Source organism: Pelophylax lessonae (genome assembly GCF_965119305.1).
Source record: "Pelophylax lessonae genome assembly, chromosome: 3".
Classification (NCBI taxonomy): domain Eukaryota; kingdom Metazoa; phylum Chordata; class Amphibia; order Anura; family Ranidae; genus Pelophylax; species Pelophylax lessonae.
The window spans coordinates 532,165,623-532,181,181 of NC_138770.1; the positions used below are offsets into that span (position 1 = coordinate 532,165,623).

A 15,559-nucleotide genomic window follows, 5' to 3' on the forward strand; every position below is an offset into this window, starting at 1 on the left:
AGATTGCTAGCTCTTGAGCCTACTACCACCTGTTCTTGCACTGGGTTGATCTCTCTTGTATGTCCACCTGCTACTCTGTCATCTACTACCATACATGATTGCTAAACCTATCTGCATCCCATCTGCTACTATCTTACTTTCAAGAACATTTCCTTTCAAGTGTCTGTCATCTACCATCTCTACCCAACCTGTCTCTTCAGCCTATCATCACTGTGTTACTATATACATAAGTCACTCTAGGAAACATCTTATTGAGTGTGTGTATTTACTTGCTGAATTGAGATCATCCACACATGATGAGTCATTGAGAGTTGGGAATGGTGTCTCAGCGTTTCTCTACATGACTACTGAAGTGGAATATTTCTGCAGCTGAAAATCCACATCATACGTAAAACGCAGTAGCGTTACAGCTGGAGGCTTTTCTTAATAAAAAACTCTTAAGGGTAGAAGGAACATTTGTACGATTTAGAGGTGCTTCCTTCAACTGCTTGTCAAGTACCTGTGTAGTAGAAATGGAAGCATTCAAACCAATAAGACTAACGTATTAGATTAGGAGGCACACAAATATTTTGTATGACTGAAAAAAATATTTTTCGAAACATTTAAACAGTAACATATTTTAATGTTTCTAGTTTAGGGCGGAGCGAGGAAGGTTTAGAACTCTCTTAGTTACTGACCTGCCTGCTGACCACCTTCACTAGGATACAATGTGAATGAAAATATTAACATTCACACCAGAACTGTAGAAAAGGGAAATCTTGCAAGGGGCAAAACTGTTCTGGTGACAACTGTCAAAAGTGAGAACTCCTTTCACTTCCAGTTTTGTCCATGGGACAGGAAATGGAGGATTAGGGGGGGGGTGCGAGACAGAGAGAGAGGGAGAGAGAGAGAAAGACTTTCTGGGGAGCAGATAACGTTTAAAGAACAAGTATGTTTTTACCTGTTTTATTGTAGCAAAGTGTCACTCTACTTGCCATGCTTATAGGGAGGCACAAGGCTCCCAGAATCTACTAGAGTTATGCAGAGGTCAAGGAGATATTGTTTTCCCTGTTTCCTGTCCTCAGGGGTTCAGAGAGACCACACCTGATGAAGCAGAGGTGGCTGGGCATGTGATCTGCAGCCAGGTGTATGGTTCTCCACTGTTAGTCTTGAGGAGTGGACAGCTGGGCAGAAACCCAATAGAACATAGCTTCTTAATGAAGATCCAGTCACTGCAAAGCAAACTTCTCCAACTGCTACCAAAGTGCTGCCCTTCAAGCGGGGTGGCCTGGTGGCTCCAGTCACGTGCCTGTACTACCCACCCTGAGATCCCTCCAGCTGTTCCCCTGTTTTGCCAAACCTAGCCTGGACATTGCTGTGAGGGACTTTGGCTGTGAATATAAGCCCAAGTAGCTGTCTGTGTATTGTTTACTGAAACTATTATTTTTCTCTACTATTTACTCTACTTACTGCATTACTTTGAGGAGCACCTGTTTGTTCAGCTTCCTAATCTGTTCAACTTTGTTCTGTATTGTAAGTATGCATACCCTTTGCCATTCAGACTCTGCCCGCATTGTTCATCCTACTCTGAATCTATTTAGTAAGTTTCAATTTACTATTACTGCGTCCGATCATATGGTTGATTTCTCAAACTCTTACACTCAATTTTAAAAAGCATATTCATTTCTCAATTTCTGCCACTAATATAGCTTCCCTGTTTAGGAAAGGAACATTTTTGGGCCTTCCCTAATCTGTTGCATGTATAGAAACATGTTGACCAATCACATTTGCCAAAATTAAAAGTCAATTACTATCAGAATAGTTCTAGTTCCAGTAACAGAAGCTGTTATAGAGGTAGTAGCAACATTTCGATCAACTGCTTTACTGATTGATTTTCTATGAGCAAATTTGCCTTTAGTTTATACAGCTTATTAGTTAGAATTATATACAGTATGTCTCTTGTACCTTGCCACTTTGATTTTGCAAAAAATGCAAAGTCTCAAATAAAATACACATAGGGGTTCATTTACTAAAACTTGAGAATGTAAAATCTGGTGCAGCTCTCCATAGAAACCAATCAGCTTCCAGTTTTTTTTTTTTTTTTTTGTCAAAGCCTAACTGAATAAGCTGAAGTTAGAAGCTGATTGACTATCATGCACAGCAACACCAGATTGTGCACTCTCCAGTTTTAGTAAATCAACCCCATAGTTTTCTGCAGACATAACACAAAGGGCTTAATTTAGAAACGCACGCATCATTTTCTTTAATGCATGCTGTTTGCTTTATTTTAGGATCAGAAATTAATTTTCTAGTTCACCCAAGACATTACTAAAAGGATCAGCCAAATTAATATCATAAATGTTATTTGATCAAGCTTTTGTATTTTGACTATAAAAGTAAATCACAAAGACTGTTGCGTGGGTTATCACTCCTACTGCCAGCTCTTGCCTAGGAATAACTGAGAGTTTCAATGAAGTGTCTATTGAGGACATAAGGAAATTAAGGGATTTCATGTAGTATTAAAGTGACACTCCCTAAAAAAAAAAAAAATAATTAATGAGATATTACGGTTTTGTACATTTTATAGGCAATGTATTGTTAAAAAATAATTCTGAACTTAAGAAATATTAATGTATGTGAATTTAACAACTTTAGGATGGAATTATCAATGTTAAAGTAGTTACAATATCTAATCCATCTACAGTAAGTGAACTAAACTTAATGTCAGAAATGCATTTCCTTCAAACATTTATTTTATAGGAACTACTATCTACTGGTATACATTTATGTATAACGCTGTACATATATGAACCCAGGAAACAGTCTTTTTGTCCATGTTTGTGGAGTGTGGCTTGGAGGTTGAGTGGTGCATCTGTGGATTTTTTTAATCTCGTCTCTTGCTTTCTCAGATTAAAACTGGGAAGTTATAGAATACTATCTCCCAGAAGTATTTGAACAGCAAACAGCATACAGCATACCTTGTTCTAAACTTCCCCCCTAGTTACCCCCACATAGCTTTCTTACTTCTCTACCATCATCATGGGATGGGGGCTAGCATTACCCTCCCCACCACCGCCATTTGCACAATTAGGCATATCCTTCTTCCTTTCCACCCCTTTTTTATCTTCCTTCCTAGTCCTACACACCTGTTTTTTCCTAGCTCCATTTCACCATTCACACCTTACTATTGGTCCCCTCTCATCACTCCCTATCAGCAGCAGTCTTGTACATTTTGCTTTTTTTTTCTTGCTTTCCCTCTCTCATAGAGCAGTCCCCTCTTTTAGTGCATTACTGCCAGATAAATTACCCATGCCCAGAGTGACTGACATCATAATTCTATGCAGCTGAATCCAGTGACCTGCTTTCTCTCTACCTAGCCTTCAGGCTTTTGCCATCATTCAGATGATACATATTTTGACATCCTGCCTCTCAGATTTCTCTTGTAAATCACATTGTATTGTTACATCACTGTGCTGTTGTCATATATGATCACTGTACCTATTATACATTGCACTGTGTTCTGATACTGTTTGTACTGGAAAAAGAATGAAAGTTGAACATGAAGAATGCATAAAAATCTGGGCAGCCATTCATACTTCTTTGTTTAAGCCTAATGGCATGTATTTATAATAATGCCAAAACATATGTCTAAATGTTGACTTTATTTATGGCCATACTGGGCAATGGCTATAATTTTTGTAGTTTCCCCAGCAGATTCGGATAAATCTATGCAGGTAATACATAAAGAATGTCCAGAGTATAGCAGACATCTCCTATTATAACTGCCAGTCCTATGTGCACCAGGACAGAAAAAAAGTGTCAGCTGCTGTGCCCAAAAAAAAAATCCAAATAGAAACTCATAATATATCGTCTTCAATATCCTGCAAAATGGACCATCGTGGCTTTAAATTTATATAAAATGCAGTTTTTATTTCTCTGTTAAAAAAAAGCCATAGAGCAACTTATTACATGTAATGATTATATTTGGTATGTGTATCCTTTTATTTTTTACTTCAGTTGCGAATATTTATATTTTTCTGCACAGTAACATGCTGACCAATCTGCCAAGCAAAAAGGGCAGTGGAAAGGGTTAAGTCAAAAATGATGCCAAATGCCAAAAATGAAAAAAAAATATTTTTCAAACATCCCTGACAATTTTATAGTTTATTCCAGCCCCTGTCACTTTTTGACAGCTTGATCTGCATGTAACTGTGAAAAAATATAAACAATGGTGTGTAAAATAAAAATAAGAAGTTGGATTTTATCAGTGCATGCACGTATGATCTGCATGCAGTTATAATACAGTAATTTTCACAGTAGTGTTCTTAAAAGACATTCATTTCCTGATTTTATCTTTAATCCATTAACAATGAGTAAACACGAGTAAAACACCTAGAGAGTCTGATGCAATATCATGCAATGTTAAATGTGTCCTCGTCTGTTTAGGTTGAGGCTGGGAATATCTAAAAGATATACAAAAAAAAAAGGGGGAAAATGACAGTGTATCACTCTCAACAAGTAGTGCTGTGAAAAGAATTATTATCATTATAACATAAAGTAAAGTCCATATGATGTGAAACACCCAGTGCTGTTCTTTGTGTTAATAATGTGCCAAAACTCTTTGACTCGTAAAATCGGTGAAGTCTTCCTTATTACAAATTTCAACTTCCAAACACCATCTCACGTGCAAATAAAGTGATCCCACTCCCCATGGATGTGAACTCACCAGCTGCTTATGCCTTCCATTCTCATGGTCAGCAAACTCTCTATAGTTTAAACAACACCAAAATGGATGTGAGGATCCTTGCTCCATGCAATACAATGTATTGGGCCAAGCGTCTTGCAGAAACAAAAAGGAAAACTCCAATGGCATAGTAACCAAAAAAAAAAAAAAAAAAGCCATCCAATTTTAATAAAAATCTTAGAAGTAGGATTATGTAAACATATGTTTTTATATAATGTGAGCACCTCTTTTATATGATTTTTAATAAAATTGGATGTTTTTTTGGTGGTGTTGTTTAATAATATCGAGTTTGCTGACCATAAGAATGGAAGGCATAATCAGCTGGTGAGTTCACATCCATGGGGAGTGGGATCACTTCTTTTGCATGTGAGACCGTGTTTGGAAGTTGAAATTTGTAATAAGGAAGACTTCCCCGATTTTAAGAGTCAAAGAGTTTTGGCACATTATTAACACAAAGAAAAGGACTGGGTGTTTCAAATCATATGGACTTTACTTTATGCCAGGGGTCTCCAAACTGTCTAAACAAAGGGCCAGTTTACTGTTCTTCAGACTTTAGGGGGGCCGGACTGTGACCAGTGGGAGTAGAAAATGTCCTGGCATCAATGGGAGTAAATAATTCCCTGTGGTATTAGGAGGAGTAATAGTGCCCCATCATTGGTGTCAATGATAGAAATAGGGCCCCATCATTGGTATCATTGGGAAGAATAGTGCCCCATCATTGGTGTCAGTGGTAGTAATAGTGCCCCATCATTGGTATCAATGGGAAGAATAGTGCCAGATCATTGGTGTTGGTGGGAGGAATAGGGCCCCATCATTGGTATCAATGGGAAAAATAGTGCCCCATTATTGGTGTAAGTGGTAGTAACAGTGCCCCATCATTAGTATCAATAGGAGGAATAGTGCCCTATCATTGGTGTCAGTGGTAGAAATAGTGTCCTATCATTGGTGTCAGTGGGAGTAATAGTGCCCCATCATTGGTATCATTGAGAAGAATAGTGCCCTATCATTGGTGTCAATGGTAGTAATAGTGCCCCATCGTTGGTATCAATGGGAGGAACAATTCCCCACTTTTGCTGGCAATGAGTAATTATGACCTAAGTACCGGATAAAAGCAAGCAAAGGGCCACATCTGGCCCTGAGGCAGCAGTTTGGAGACCACTGCTTTATGCTATAATTGTTGTTTTTCACGTTACTTGTAGAGAGTGATACACTGTAATTTTTCCCCCTTTTTTTTGTATACATTTATGTTTATGGTGGCAGCAGTGAGAATGTATTCATGTATGGGTATATACACCTAACTGTGAGTGGCACAGCATTGATTTCTTTTAATTTACTAGCGCTGAGTTTTTTTTTTGGTTATAATATCTAAAAAATGCTATCAGAACTATTCTAACAATCAAGTTCTATGTGGATCCATTTCAAAACAAATTATTACAAAGGATGGTAAATGTATAGCTCCCAGCAAACAAAGCCTACTCCTGAGCTTTACATGGAACCTTAAAAGCAGTATTGAACTCAAAAGCAAATATTTCTTATATAGCAGCTTACCAATCCTTAGATGTGATGGCTGCACTAATTTTCTTTTTTTTTAGGCTTTCTTTCTTCTTTCTATTTTAGTCTGGTGATCCAGCCAGTAAGTCTGTTTTTTTTTCTCAACAGAACAAGCTCAGTTACAGGGATGAGACAAATCATTTAAATCTGGCTAGGGCGCTTAAAATGATCAGCTTTTTTTTTATTTGTATAAAAAAAAAGCTGTTTGTAGTAACTGCTTATAAAGTATTAGCTGGAGTTCAGCTCCAATATTGTTACTGTATTTAAACCTGCTATTACATCTAACACTCCCAAATCTCATGATAATTGCCTACCAACTGCAAATCCCAATAAGATTTCCTCAGTGACCAGCAAGGGTACTTTCACCGAGCTGCAGGATGGCAGTTGGTAAAGCTTTACCATTAAGGTAGCATAACAATGTAAATTAGAGAGCTCACATTATAGACTTTTCTAGTTTGTAAAGAACAGATCAGACACATTGTAATGGCTGCTCTTAGACAAGACATTTAAGCTCGATTCACACTACTGCGATGCGATTTTTTTGCGATTTCAGTGTGATTATATGGTAAAATTATGATGAGACATAGCTGCGGTTTTGGATACTCTATGTAGCCAATTCACACCATAAATCACACCAAAGTAACACAGAAACCTTTTCCAAAATGGCACTATACTCAGACGCATTAATGAGAATGGGCACCATTAAATATAATGTGACATCACACTAGTGTGAACCAGACTTTTACTGTAAAAAATTAAAATTGGAGTGCAATTTCTTTCTAAATGTATTGTTTTTATATATTGTTAGTTGTCAATAATATTAATACATAAACCAATCAAATTTGCTAATTATGTACTTTTTGCGTTTCTTATTTAGTAGGGCACTAAATTGATTGTGCTTTACTGTTCCTCATTACATGTCTCAGTGCAAGTCTGTGCTCAGACTAACTTAAATAATTACCACTATTTATGAGTTAACCCTGTAATTAATTGATTTTAATTTAGCGGGTTGTCACTTAAAGGGGAATCTGTAAATTCACAAATCAATATTTATAGGCATGTAAAGCATAAACAGTACATCTAACAGGTACATGCACCTGTAATGCGTATCACCTATTTTCCCCTGCCCCCCACCCCCCAGCCTCAATTTGACCTGTGGATGTATATATATATATATATATATATATATATATATATATATATATATATATACATACAAACACACAACCTTTAAGTGCTGACCTAACTGATAAAAACATTTAAGTCTCGTGATGAAAGGCAAGCTCCCAATAATGGCAACATGTGGGATATTAAATTGCATAGTGGACATAAAAACATTGTAGATGTAAGCATCGATGTAATGAAAAGCACTCAGATGTTCAGTGATTGACCCAGTGTAGGACCCAGGTCCAGCTAAAGCATATGTGAACAGTAAAGCAGAAGGCACATTAGGGCAGAAACAATCTCAAGCATATAAATATAAAAATACACGCAATAACATATCAAGACAAAAATGATAAAAATGTCCAGTGCAAAGAGAAAAAAATAAGACTGATCAAAAAACTAGTGCCATGGCAAAAAGAAGGCATTAGCCAAGTGTAGGTGAGATATAAGGTAGTTGTTTGTGGCTGTGTACGTGTGAGTAAAATAAAACTGACCCTTTATAATTCTCATGATATTTAAAGGGATTACTCTTTTATTGAATCACTTGTTTATAAAAAGGAATGATACCAATGCCATAAAAAAATGTATATGACCTTTTCTACATGGTAGCTAGCCATTCAGAACAACTTAATAAGTTCAATGGATAGGCCACTTTGTGTCAGAGTGGTGTAGAATACTTTCTAAGTATGAAGTAGCATGTGACCCTGTCCCCGATGCTCTGTCTGATCACTGTCAAATGGGAGTGTGCGTGTGTGTGTGTGTGGGGGGGGGGGGTCCTTAGCTCTGTGTAAGCTCTAACACAGACCAACTTACACAGTGCTTTTAACTTGGGACTCCAGCAGGTGAATGGGGTAGCTGGACAGTGCGGGTACGGTAAGTATTGTTTTGGTTTTTTTTTGTTCATAATTCTGTAATGTGTCTTGTATGCTGTGTCTGTATTTTTTTTTGTTGTTGTTTAATGATTAAAAATTCAATTAAATAAAATCTAATTTAAAAAAAAAAGTATTCTGTAGCAGAAGAGGTTAACTATCAAGAGAGCTATCTTTTGGGCCAAATGATTGCTTTACTATGGGAAAATGGAGGAAATGGGAACATTGTGGAGAGATGCTTTTTTTCACATTTTCCAACAATGTTATATAAAAAGATTAACTCTTAATTTTAACTAAGAATGCAGCCTCAAAATAAAGTACTTCATGGCCCATGCTTAGGGCTGCTAATTTCCTTTTTTTCTCCTATATTATTCAGGTAAACCTAAGAAAGCTTCCAGCTTTTTCACATGTTACTAAGAATACATTTTGTTATTTTGTCTGCATTTGAAAGATTCCCCCCTCACTTCCTGTCCTTGTGATAAAGTTGTCACTTGGACAGAAAGTGAGGATCTAACTCGTCCCTACCGTATCCAAAACCACAAATGTTTTTGCAAGAATTCAACTTGTAAAAATAACTGTCTTTAAACGATATATTCCCCCCAAAAAATCTAAAAGACCCAGTACCCAGTTACACAATAAAATCTGGGGCTGTGAAATTTAACTCCAATCACTTTCTTTCATAAGAGATATTCTGATGACTTTCCCTGAGCCCTGAGACTGCTGCTGGGCACTGTTGACTTGTAACATTTTAAAGTATCTCCCTACGCTAACCCCTCGCCCCCCCCCCCCCCCCCAGCTACATAACAGGTTATGTAAAGGGGGGAAGGGAGTGGGCAGGGCTGTGCTAGCATAAAGGATAAGTGCACCCTCCTAAAAGGGGAGAGAATAGGAAGGGTGGGGGAGGCTGTGCCATGGAATTGGTTAGTCACATTTTTTAGCAAGTTCAAGGGTACATTGCAATTTAACAAAAACGTATTTTACGGAAAATACTGCAACTAAGCATGTAAAATACTTGATTTTTTTGTGCTTTTACCTGCAGTTTTTTTTAAGTTAGTAAAAGAAGTTTTTTTGAAAAATAGTCATTATGTGCGTTATGTTGTATGTTAACATGGGGTTGCAGATGGGCTGCTATGGCAACAAAATGCACCAATAAAAGTGCACACACTTTTCTCTATTGCAGCAAACCACACTTTGTGCTGTGGTGTAGTTCAATGCACTTTTGCTGCTAAGGTGCATTGGTATCTCATTAAGAATGAATGGCACCTCAGTAACGTACTTAATGAGTGTTTTGTGCATTGCAGTAAGTGCTCAACAGCAGTGTGAACCCATCCACCTCGTTTCATGTCACGCATTGAAGCAATTTTGTGATGCCCGAATAAAGACATTTATTTGACATTTTAACATCAGAAAACCATGGCATTATGAATAAATTAATACTGAAATACTTTTAGTGTGTAGTAATTCACTTGTGAGTTATTAGCCTACTTACTGTTTAAAGTGGAAATACTATCAAGTTTTTTTTTAATGTTGCATAGGGCTGGAAAAGGTTATAACCCTTGTGAGGTTTTTATAGCTACAGTATGTCTCCAAAAAAAATATTCTCAATCCAGCAATGTGCATGAGAGCCAAAGCTCTCCTAGCTATATCTCTCCACACTGGACCAAGTGATAGAAGTGGGAGCCATTGGCTCCTGCTGCTGTCAATCAAATGCTGTGACGAGGGCCAAGCTGCCCAGTCTATGTTAATAGACTCAGACAGGGCGGCTCAGGAGTGAGCTCGCCCATGTGCCCCCCCAGAGGAAGTGGCTTCCTATTGGGGCAATTACCGAAGAGGAGGAGCCAGGAGCACCAGTGGGGGGCCCGATAAGAAAAGGATCAGAGCTGGTAAGTATGAAATGTTTATTAATTTATTTGATAAAAAAAGGAACCTTTAACCACTTAAGGACCAAGCCTACTTCTGACACATGTTGTTTACAAGATAAAAAATCACTATTTTTTGCTAGAAAATTACTTAGAACCCCCAAACATTATATATATTTTTTTAACAAAGACTCTGGAGAATAAAATGGTGGTCGTTGCAATATTTTTTGTTAAGCAGTATTTGCGCAGCGGTCTTTCAAAAGCAATTTTTTTGGGGGGAAAAAAAAAACATTTCACTGCATTTAAAAAAAACTAAACAGTAAAGTTAGCCCAATTGTTTTTTATATTGTGAAAGATGATTTCACGCCGAGTAAATAAATACCCAACATGTTACGATTAAAATTGCGCACACTCGTGAAATGGCAACAAACTATGGTACTTAAAAATCTCCATAGGTGACGCTTTAACATTTTTTAACGGTTACCAGTTTAGAGTAACAGAGGAGGTCTTTTTTTTTTTTTTTAATTATGGCTCTCGCTCTGGCGATGGCGGTGATACCCAACATTGGTTGGAACACCGTTTTCATTTGCGGGCGTGACTTACGCTTGTGTTTTCTTTCAAGGGGATGGGGCGCTTTAAAAAAAAAAAAATGTCCTATTTATTTTATTAATTTTTAGCACTATTTAGAAAAAAAATCTGATCACTTTTATTACTGTTACAATGAATGTAAACATTGCTTGTGACAGTAATAGGCAGGGACAGGTACTCTTTATGGAGGGATTGGGGGTCTAAAAGACCCTAGACCCCTCCACTACACTTCAAAGTATTCAAATGCTGAAATCTGCATTTTTGAATATTGACAGTTTTTTTCAAATTGGCGCTGTTGGCAGCCACGTAAACTGCAAGCGATGTTGTGACACCGCTTACGGGTTACTACATTGGAGACCCGTACAAAGCCGGATTCGGCTTTGTACGGGACTCCAACCAGCCAGCGGATGTGCCAGATGATTGCTCGGGTCTCCCGGTGGGACTGGAGACCCGGGCAGAGCCACGGAAGGCGGTGGGAGAGGAGGGACGTCCCCACCTGCTCGCTGGGTTAACGGCCGAGCGGCATTGGCTGTTATCTCCTGAAAGCCAACCGCTGGCTTTAGAAATACGGTACTGGGTTGATGCCTGCAGTTGCAGGCATCATCCCGGTTAAACCACTTCTGCAAGCCGACATACATGTACGTCAGTTTGCGGGAAGTGGTTAATATCACTTTAATGTCACTGGATCAAATGACCCGATTGGGAAATTTCCCCTGTGCTCCTTTTTCATTAAAACAGTGCTGGGGACAGGAATGAAAGCCTTACAGACGGTAAGATAACTTTTTGAATTCTTCCTAAAAGCTTGGCTGAAGTTCTTCTTTAAAAAGTAATTTAGGAGTTGATTTACCAAAGCTGGAGAGTGCAAAATCTGGTGCAGCTCAACATAGAAATCAATCATCTTCCAGATTTTTTTGTTTTTGTTTTTCAACAAAGCTTAAAGTGGTTCTAAAGGCAGAAGTTTTTTTTCTTTTTATCCATTCTATGCATTTAGATAAAAAAAACCTTTAGTGTGCAACAGGCCCCCTAATACTTACCTCAGCCCCATCTGGATCCAGTGTTGTTGCATGACCATTGAACAGAGCAGGTAAGTATTACATGTTTGTTATTTTTAACCACTTGCTTACTGAGCACCTATACCCCCTTCCTGACCAGGCCAATTTTCAGCTTTCAGCGCTCTCACACTTTAAAAGACTATTGCGTGGTCATGCAACACTTTACCCAAACAAAATTTTATTTCACACAAATAGAGCTTTCTTTTGGTGGTATTTAATCACCACTGGGTTTTTTATTTTTTGCTAAACAAAAAAAGACCAACAATTTTGAAAAAACAAAAAACGTTTTTCATATTTTGATAAAAACTTTGCAAACAGGTAATTTTTCTCCTTCACTGATGGGCACTGATGAGGTGGCACTGATGGGCACTAATAGGCTGCACTGATGGGCACTGATAGGCTGCACTGGTGGGCACTAATCAGGAGGCACTGATGAGGCTGCACTGATGGGTGGGACTGATGGGCAGTGCACTGATGGGTGGCACTGATAGGTGGCACTAATGGGCACTGACAGGTGGCACTGATGGGCACTTATGGCATGGAGAAGTGGCACTGATAGGCGGAACTGATGGGCATTGATAGGTGGCACTGATGGGCACTGATGATGATGCACTAAAAGGCACTGATTGGCAGCACTAATAGGTGGCACTGGTGGGCACTGATTAGCAGTACTGATGGGCACTGATTAGCAGCACTGGTGGGCACGCAGGGGACGGGTGTCCCTCTAATAGAAGCTGGTTAATGCTTTTTTTCTTTTCTTCACGCTGACAGCGTGAAAAAAAAAGAAGCTGGTAACCAGTTCCTGTTTACTTCCATGATTAGCTGTCATTGGCTGATCAGCGGGGTAAAAGGCCCGCTGTAATTGGTCCTTTACCCCGCTCTGTGATCGGCCGAGTCCCAAGGACTCGGCGATCAAAGAGCGCACTGCCTGCGTACCTCTGGGGCACGCAGGCAGCACGAGAACAGGGGGATGTCCAATTATGCCCCCCCCCCCAACATTTTAAGCCCACGCTGTAGCCATCTATCGGCAATAGTACGGGCGCCAAGTGGTTAAACCAGAAAAAAAACAAAAAAACAAGACTTTAGTACCACTTTAATTGAACAAGCTGAAGTTAGAAGCTGATTGGCTACCATGCACAGATGCACCAGATTTTGCACTACTTAGTTTTGGTAAATCAACCCCTTATTTTCCCATAAAATTGTAAAGTGGTAAATGTAAAAGTTAGTACAAAAAAGCCAATATCCTACAATTTTCATCTGCTCTAAAGCTGAACTCCAGGCAGATATAAAAATCTACACTATTGTAAATGCAGTGCTCTTAAATCTGTATTGATATCATCCCCTGTAGTCCTCCATACAGTAGCTCTCCAATAGCTGAAAGAAGGAGCATCCACTCTCTCGACCAATCAGACTCTACTACATATATGAACATATGCCAGCAAAGCTGCTGATCAGAGGAGAGAAATTACCTTATCAGTCTGCTGCTGCTCCTATACTGTCCAATCACAGGCTGGGAAAGGTTGGTGACCAAGCTGTATTGCTTAACTGTAGATACATATTCGCCAGCACACCAATGATCTTGCAAAAGCAGTCCAAAAACTTTATTCCAAATAAGATCACATCAGAAAAATATAGTGCAACGTTTCGGAGCCACACAGGACCCCTTCGTCAGGCATGTGATGACGAAGGGGTCCTGTACGGCTCCGAAACGTTGCACTATATTTTTCTGATGTGATCTTATTTGGAATAAAGTTTTTGGACTGCTTTTGCAAGATCCTTGGTGTGCTGGCGAATATGTATCTACTTGTAACCGATCTAGTTGCCAGCTGGTGATCGCTTCAGCATCCAGTACACACGACCCTACAAACCAGGAAGGTGTGCGATAGGAATATGAACTATACTGTATTGCTTAACTGGTCACCATGCACGCTATGTTGCCTAGAAAGACAGTAATTCTCAAAACTACAAATATTTTGTCAGCTAGAACAGCTCATATTATGCATTCAGACAGTGCTTTAGCAGTTTGCCTCTAGTTTAGCTTTGAATTAATTTTAAGCATAACTAGAGTAAGACATAACTCTAGAACTGACCTTGTGTTGCTTCCACATAATCCCCAGTGCTTTCATCTCATGCTTGGAATGCTTTCCTTCCTGCTGACACTGGTAGCACACAGGTGTCCTACAATTCAGACAATACATGCTGTAGTTCTCTAGCTCATGGTCAGTGCAGGTTGGGAATTTTCTTATGGCGTTGGGTGGCGCTAAAGCTGTGCAGGCCGGCTTTAGTCTGTTAGTGCTGAAAGGTACTAGCTGAGCGGGTGACACCAGCCTGTGCTTGGCGAAAGGTCCTCTGACAGGGTGACACTTTTTCTGGCAGGAAGAACAGTAAAGCACATCACATTGCTCACACATAACCGCGGCCTCTGCTGGGTTGGTGTCACACAGCTGACACCTAGCATGGCTCAATCCTCCAGCTGCCTCCGGCGTGCCACTGCCCTCTGCGCCCGCTGGCGCTGCCCCTCGTTCTTGCTGATACCTCTGCACTATGGTCTCCAGCAGTCTATTACGCTGAAAGCCTCGTAGTCCCCGCTCATCCAGGGAGGCGCTGCGGTGGCACTGCGGACAGGTGATGGACGAAGAACTGCACAGGCTGCCGTGTAGACCTCGGGAGGAGGCTCCAGCTGAGGCCCCCAAGCTTGGGGCAGGAGCCGGTGGCAGCACCCTGACCCCATTAGGTGACTTGAGGCTGGGGGTGTAGGAGCCGTAGCCGCTGTCTGTCTCGCTGTGCAGGCTCATTTTATCCAGGTGATCCGGGTAATCGTAGTCTGCTCCCATCAGCAGCATGGGCCTGGCTGCATGAGGTAAGTGCTCGCTTTCTGGGGTCTGCACCACAATGGTGCGGGCACAGGGCAGGCACACATTGTGTGAGCAGGGCAGGATCAGCGGCTCCCGGAAAAAAGAGCCACAAACCGGGCATTTCAGCTCTTCCTCCATGGCTGGTGTGTGCGCGTATATATGTGTGTGTGTGTGGTCTTCTTCTATAGCCTCTCCTTTACATACACTGATGTCATGAGAGGAGACAGGGCCAGACCCACTCAATAAAGCTCTACACAGATGACACAGAACAGCGCAACATCTACAATGAATAACAAGCCGAGAGGTGGGGAGAAACGCTCATGTACGCTTGCTGATACATTCCAGGCTCGGCATAGGAAACAATGAGCTATTAGGTGTCAGAAGAGAAAAGCATAGTGTGTCAAAATAAAGGCATGCGATGGGGGGGAACAAAGAGGACATGGAAGGGAAGGTGGTAAGGATGGCAGGGACAGGATTGCCTGCCTTTGCTAGTGCTGAGACCCTCTTCTTCTTGATACGCCTCCTCCACAGCCGTGTACAGACAGAATGAACGCGGCTAGGTTCAGCCCCAATGTACAGCGCCTTACTGTTAGGTTACAGCTAGCACCACAAGCCAGCGGACAGCGCTTTGGCCGAGACAGAATGGCCCGGAATGGATACGGCCGGTTTCAGCACCACACGCCAGTGGATAGCGCCTTGCTGCTAGGTTCAGCACCACATCGAATGGACAGCGCCTTGCTGCTAGGTTCAGCACCACAAGCCAGCGGACATCGCTTTGGCAAAGACAGAATGGACAGGAATGATATGGCTGGTTTCAGCACCACACGCCTGTGGACAGCTCCTCACTGCTAGATTCAGCACCACACATCCAACGGACAGCGCCTTGGCCGAGAATGAA

At 40.5% G+C, this 15,559-nt stretch overlaps 1 protein-coding gene across 5 annotated transcripts in view; it reads right to left on the reverse strand.

Annotated features, from left to right (window-relative positions):
• TRIM67 (tripartite motif containing 67) overlaps nucleotides 1-15,251 on the reverse strand; it is a 116,761-nt gene extending 101,510 nt beyond the window's left edge. For all 5 annotated transcript variants that reach the window (XM_082251613.1, XM_082251616.1, XM_082251614.1 and 2 more), the window contains exon 1: nucleotides 13,897-15,251. In XM_082251613.1, coding sequence (XP_082107739.1) covers nucleotides 13,897-14,799 — 903 coding nt within the window. In that variant the 5' untranslated portion in view covers nucleotides 14,800-15,251. The remainder of the gene's footprint in view (nucleotides 1-13,896) is intronic.
• Nucleotides 15,252-15,559: the final 308 nt, after the last annotated feature.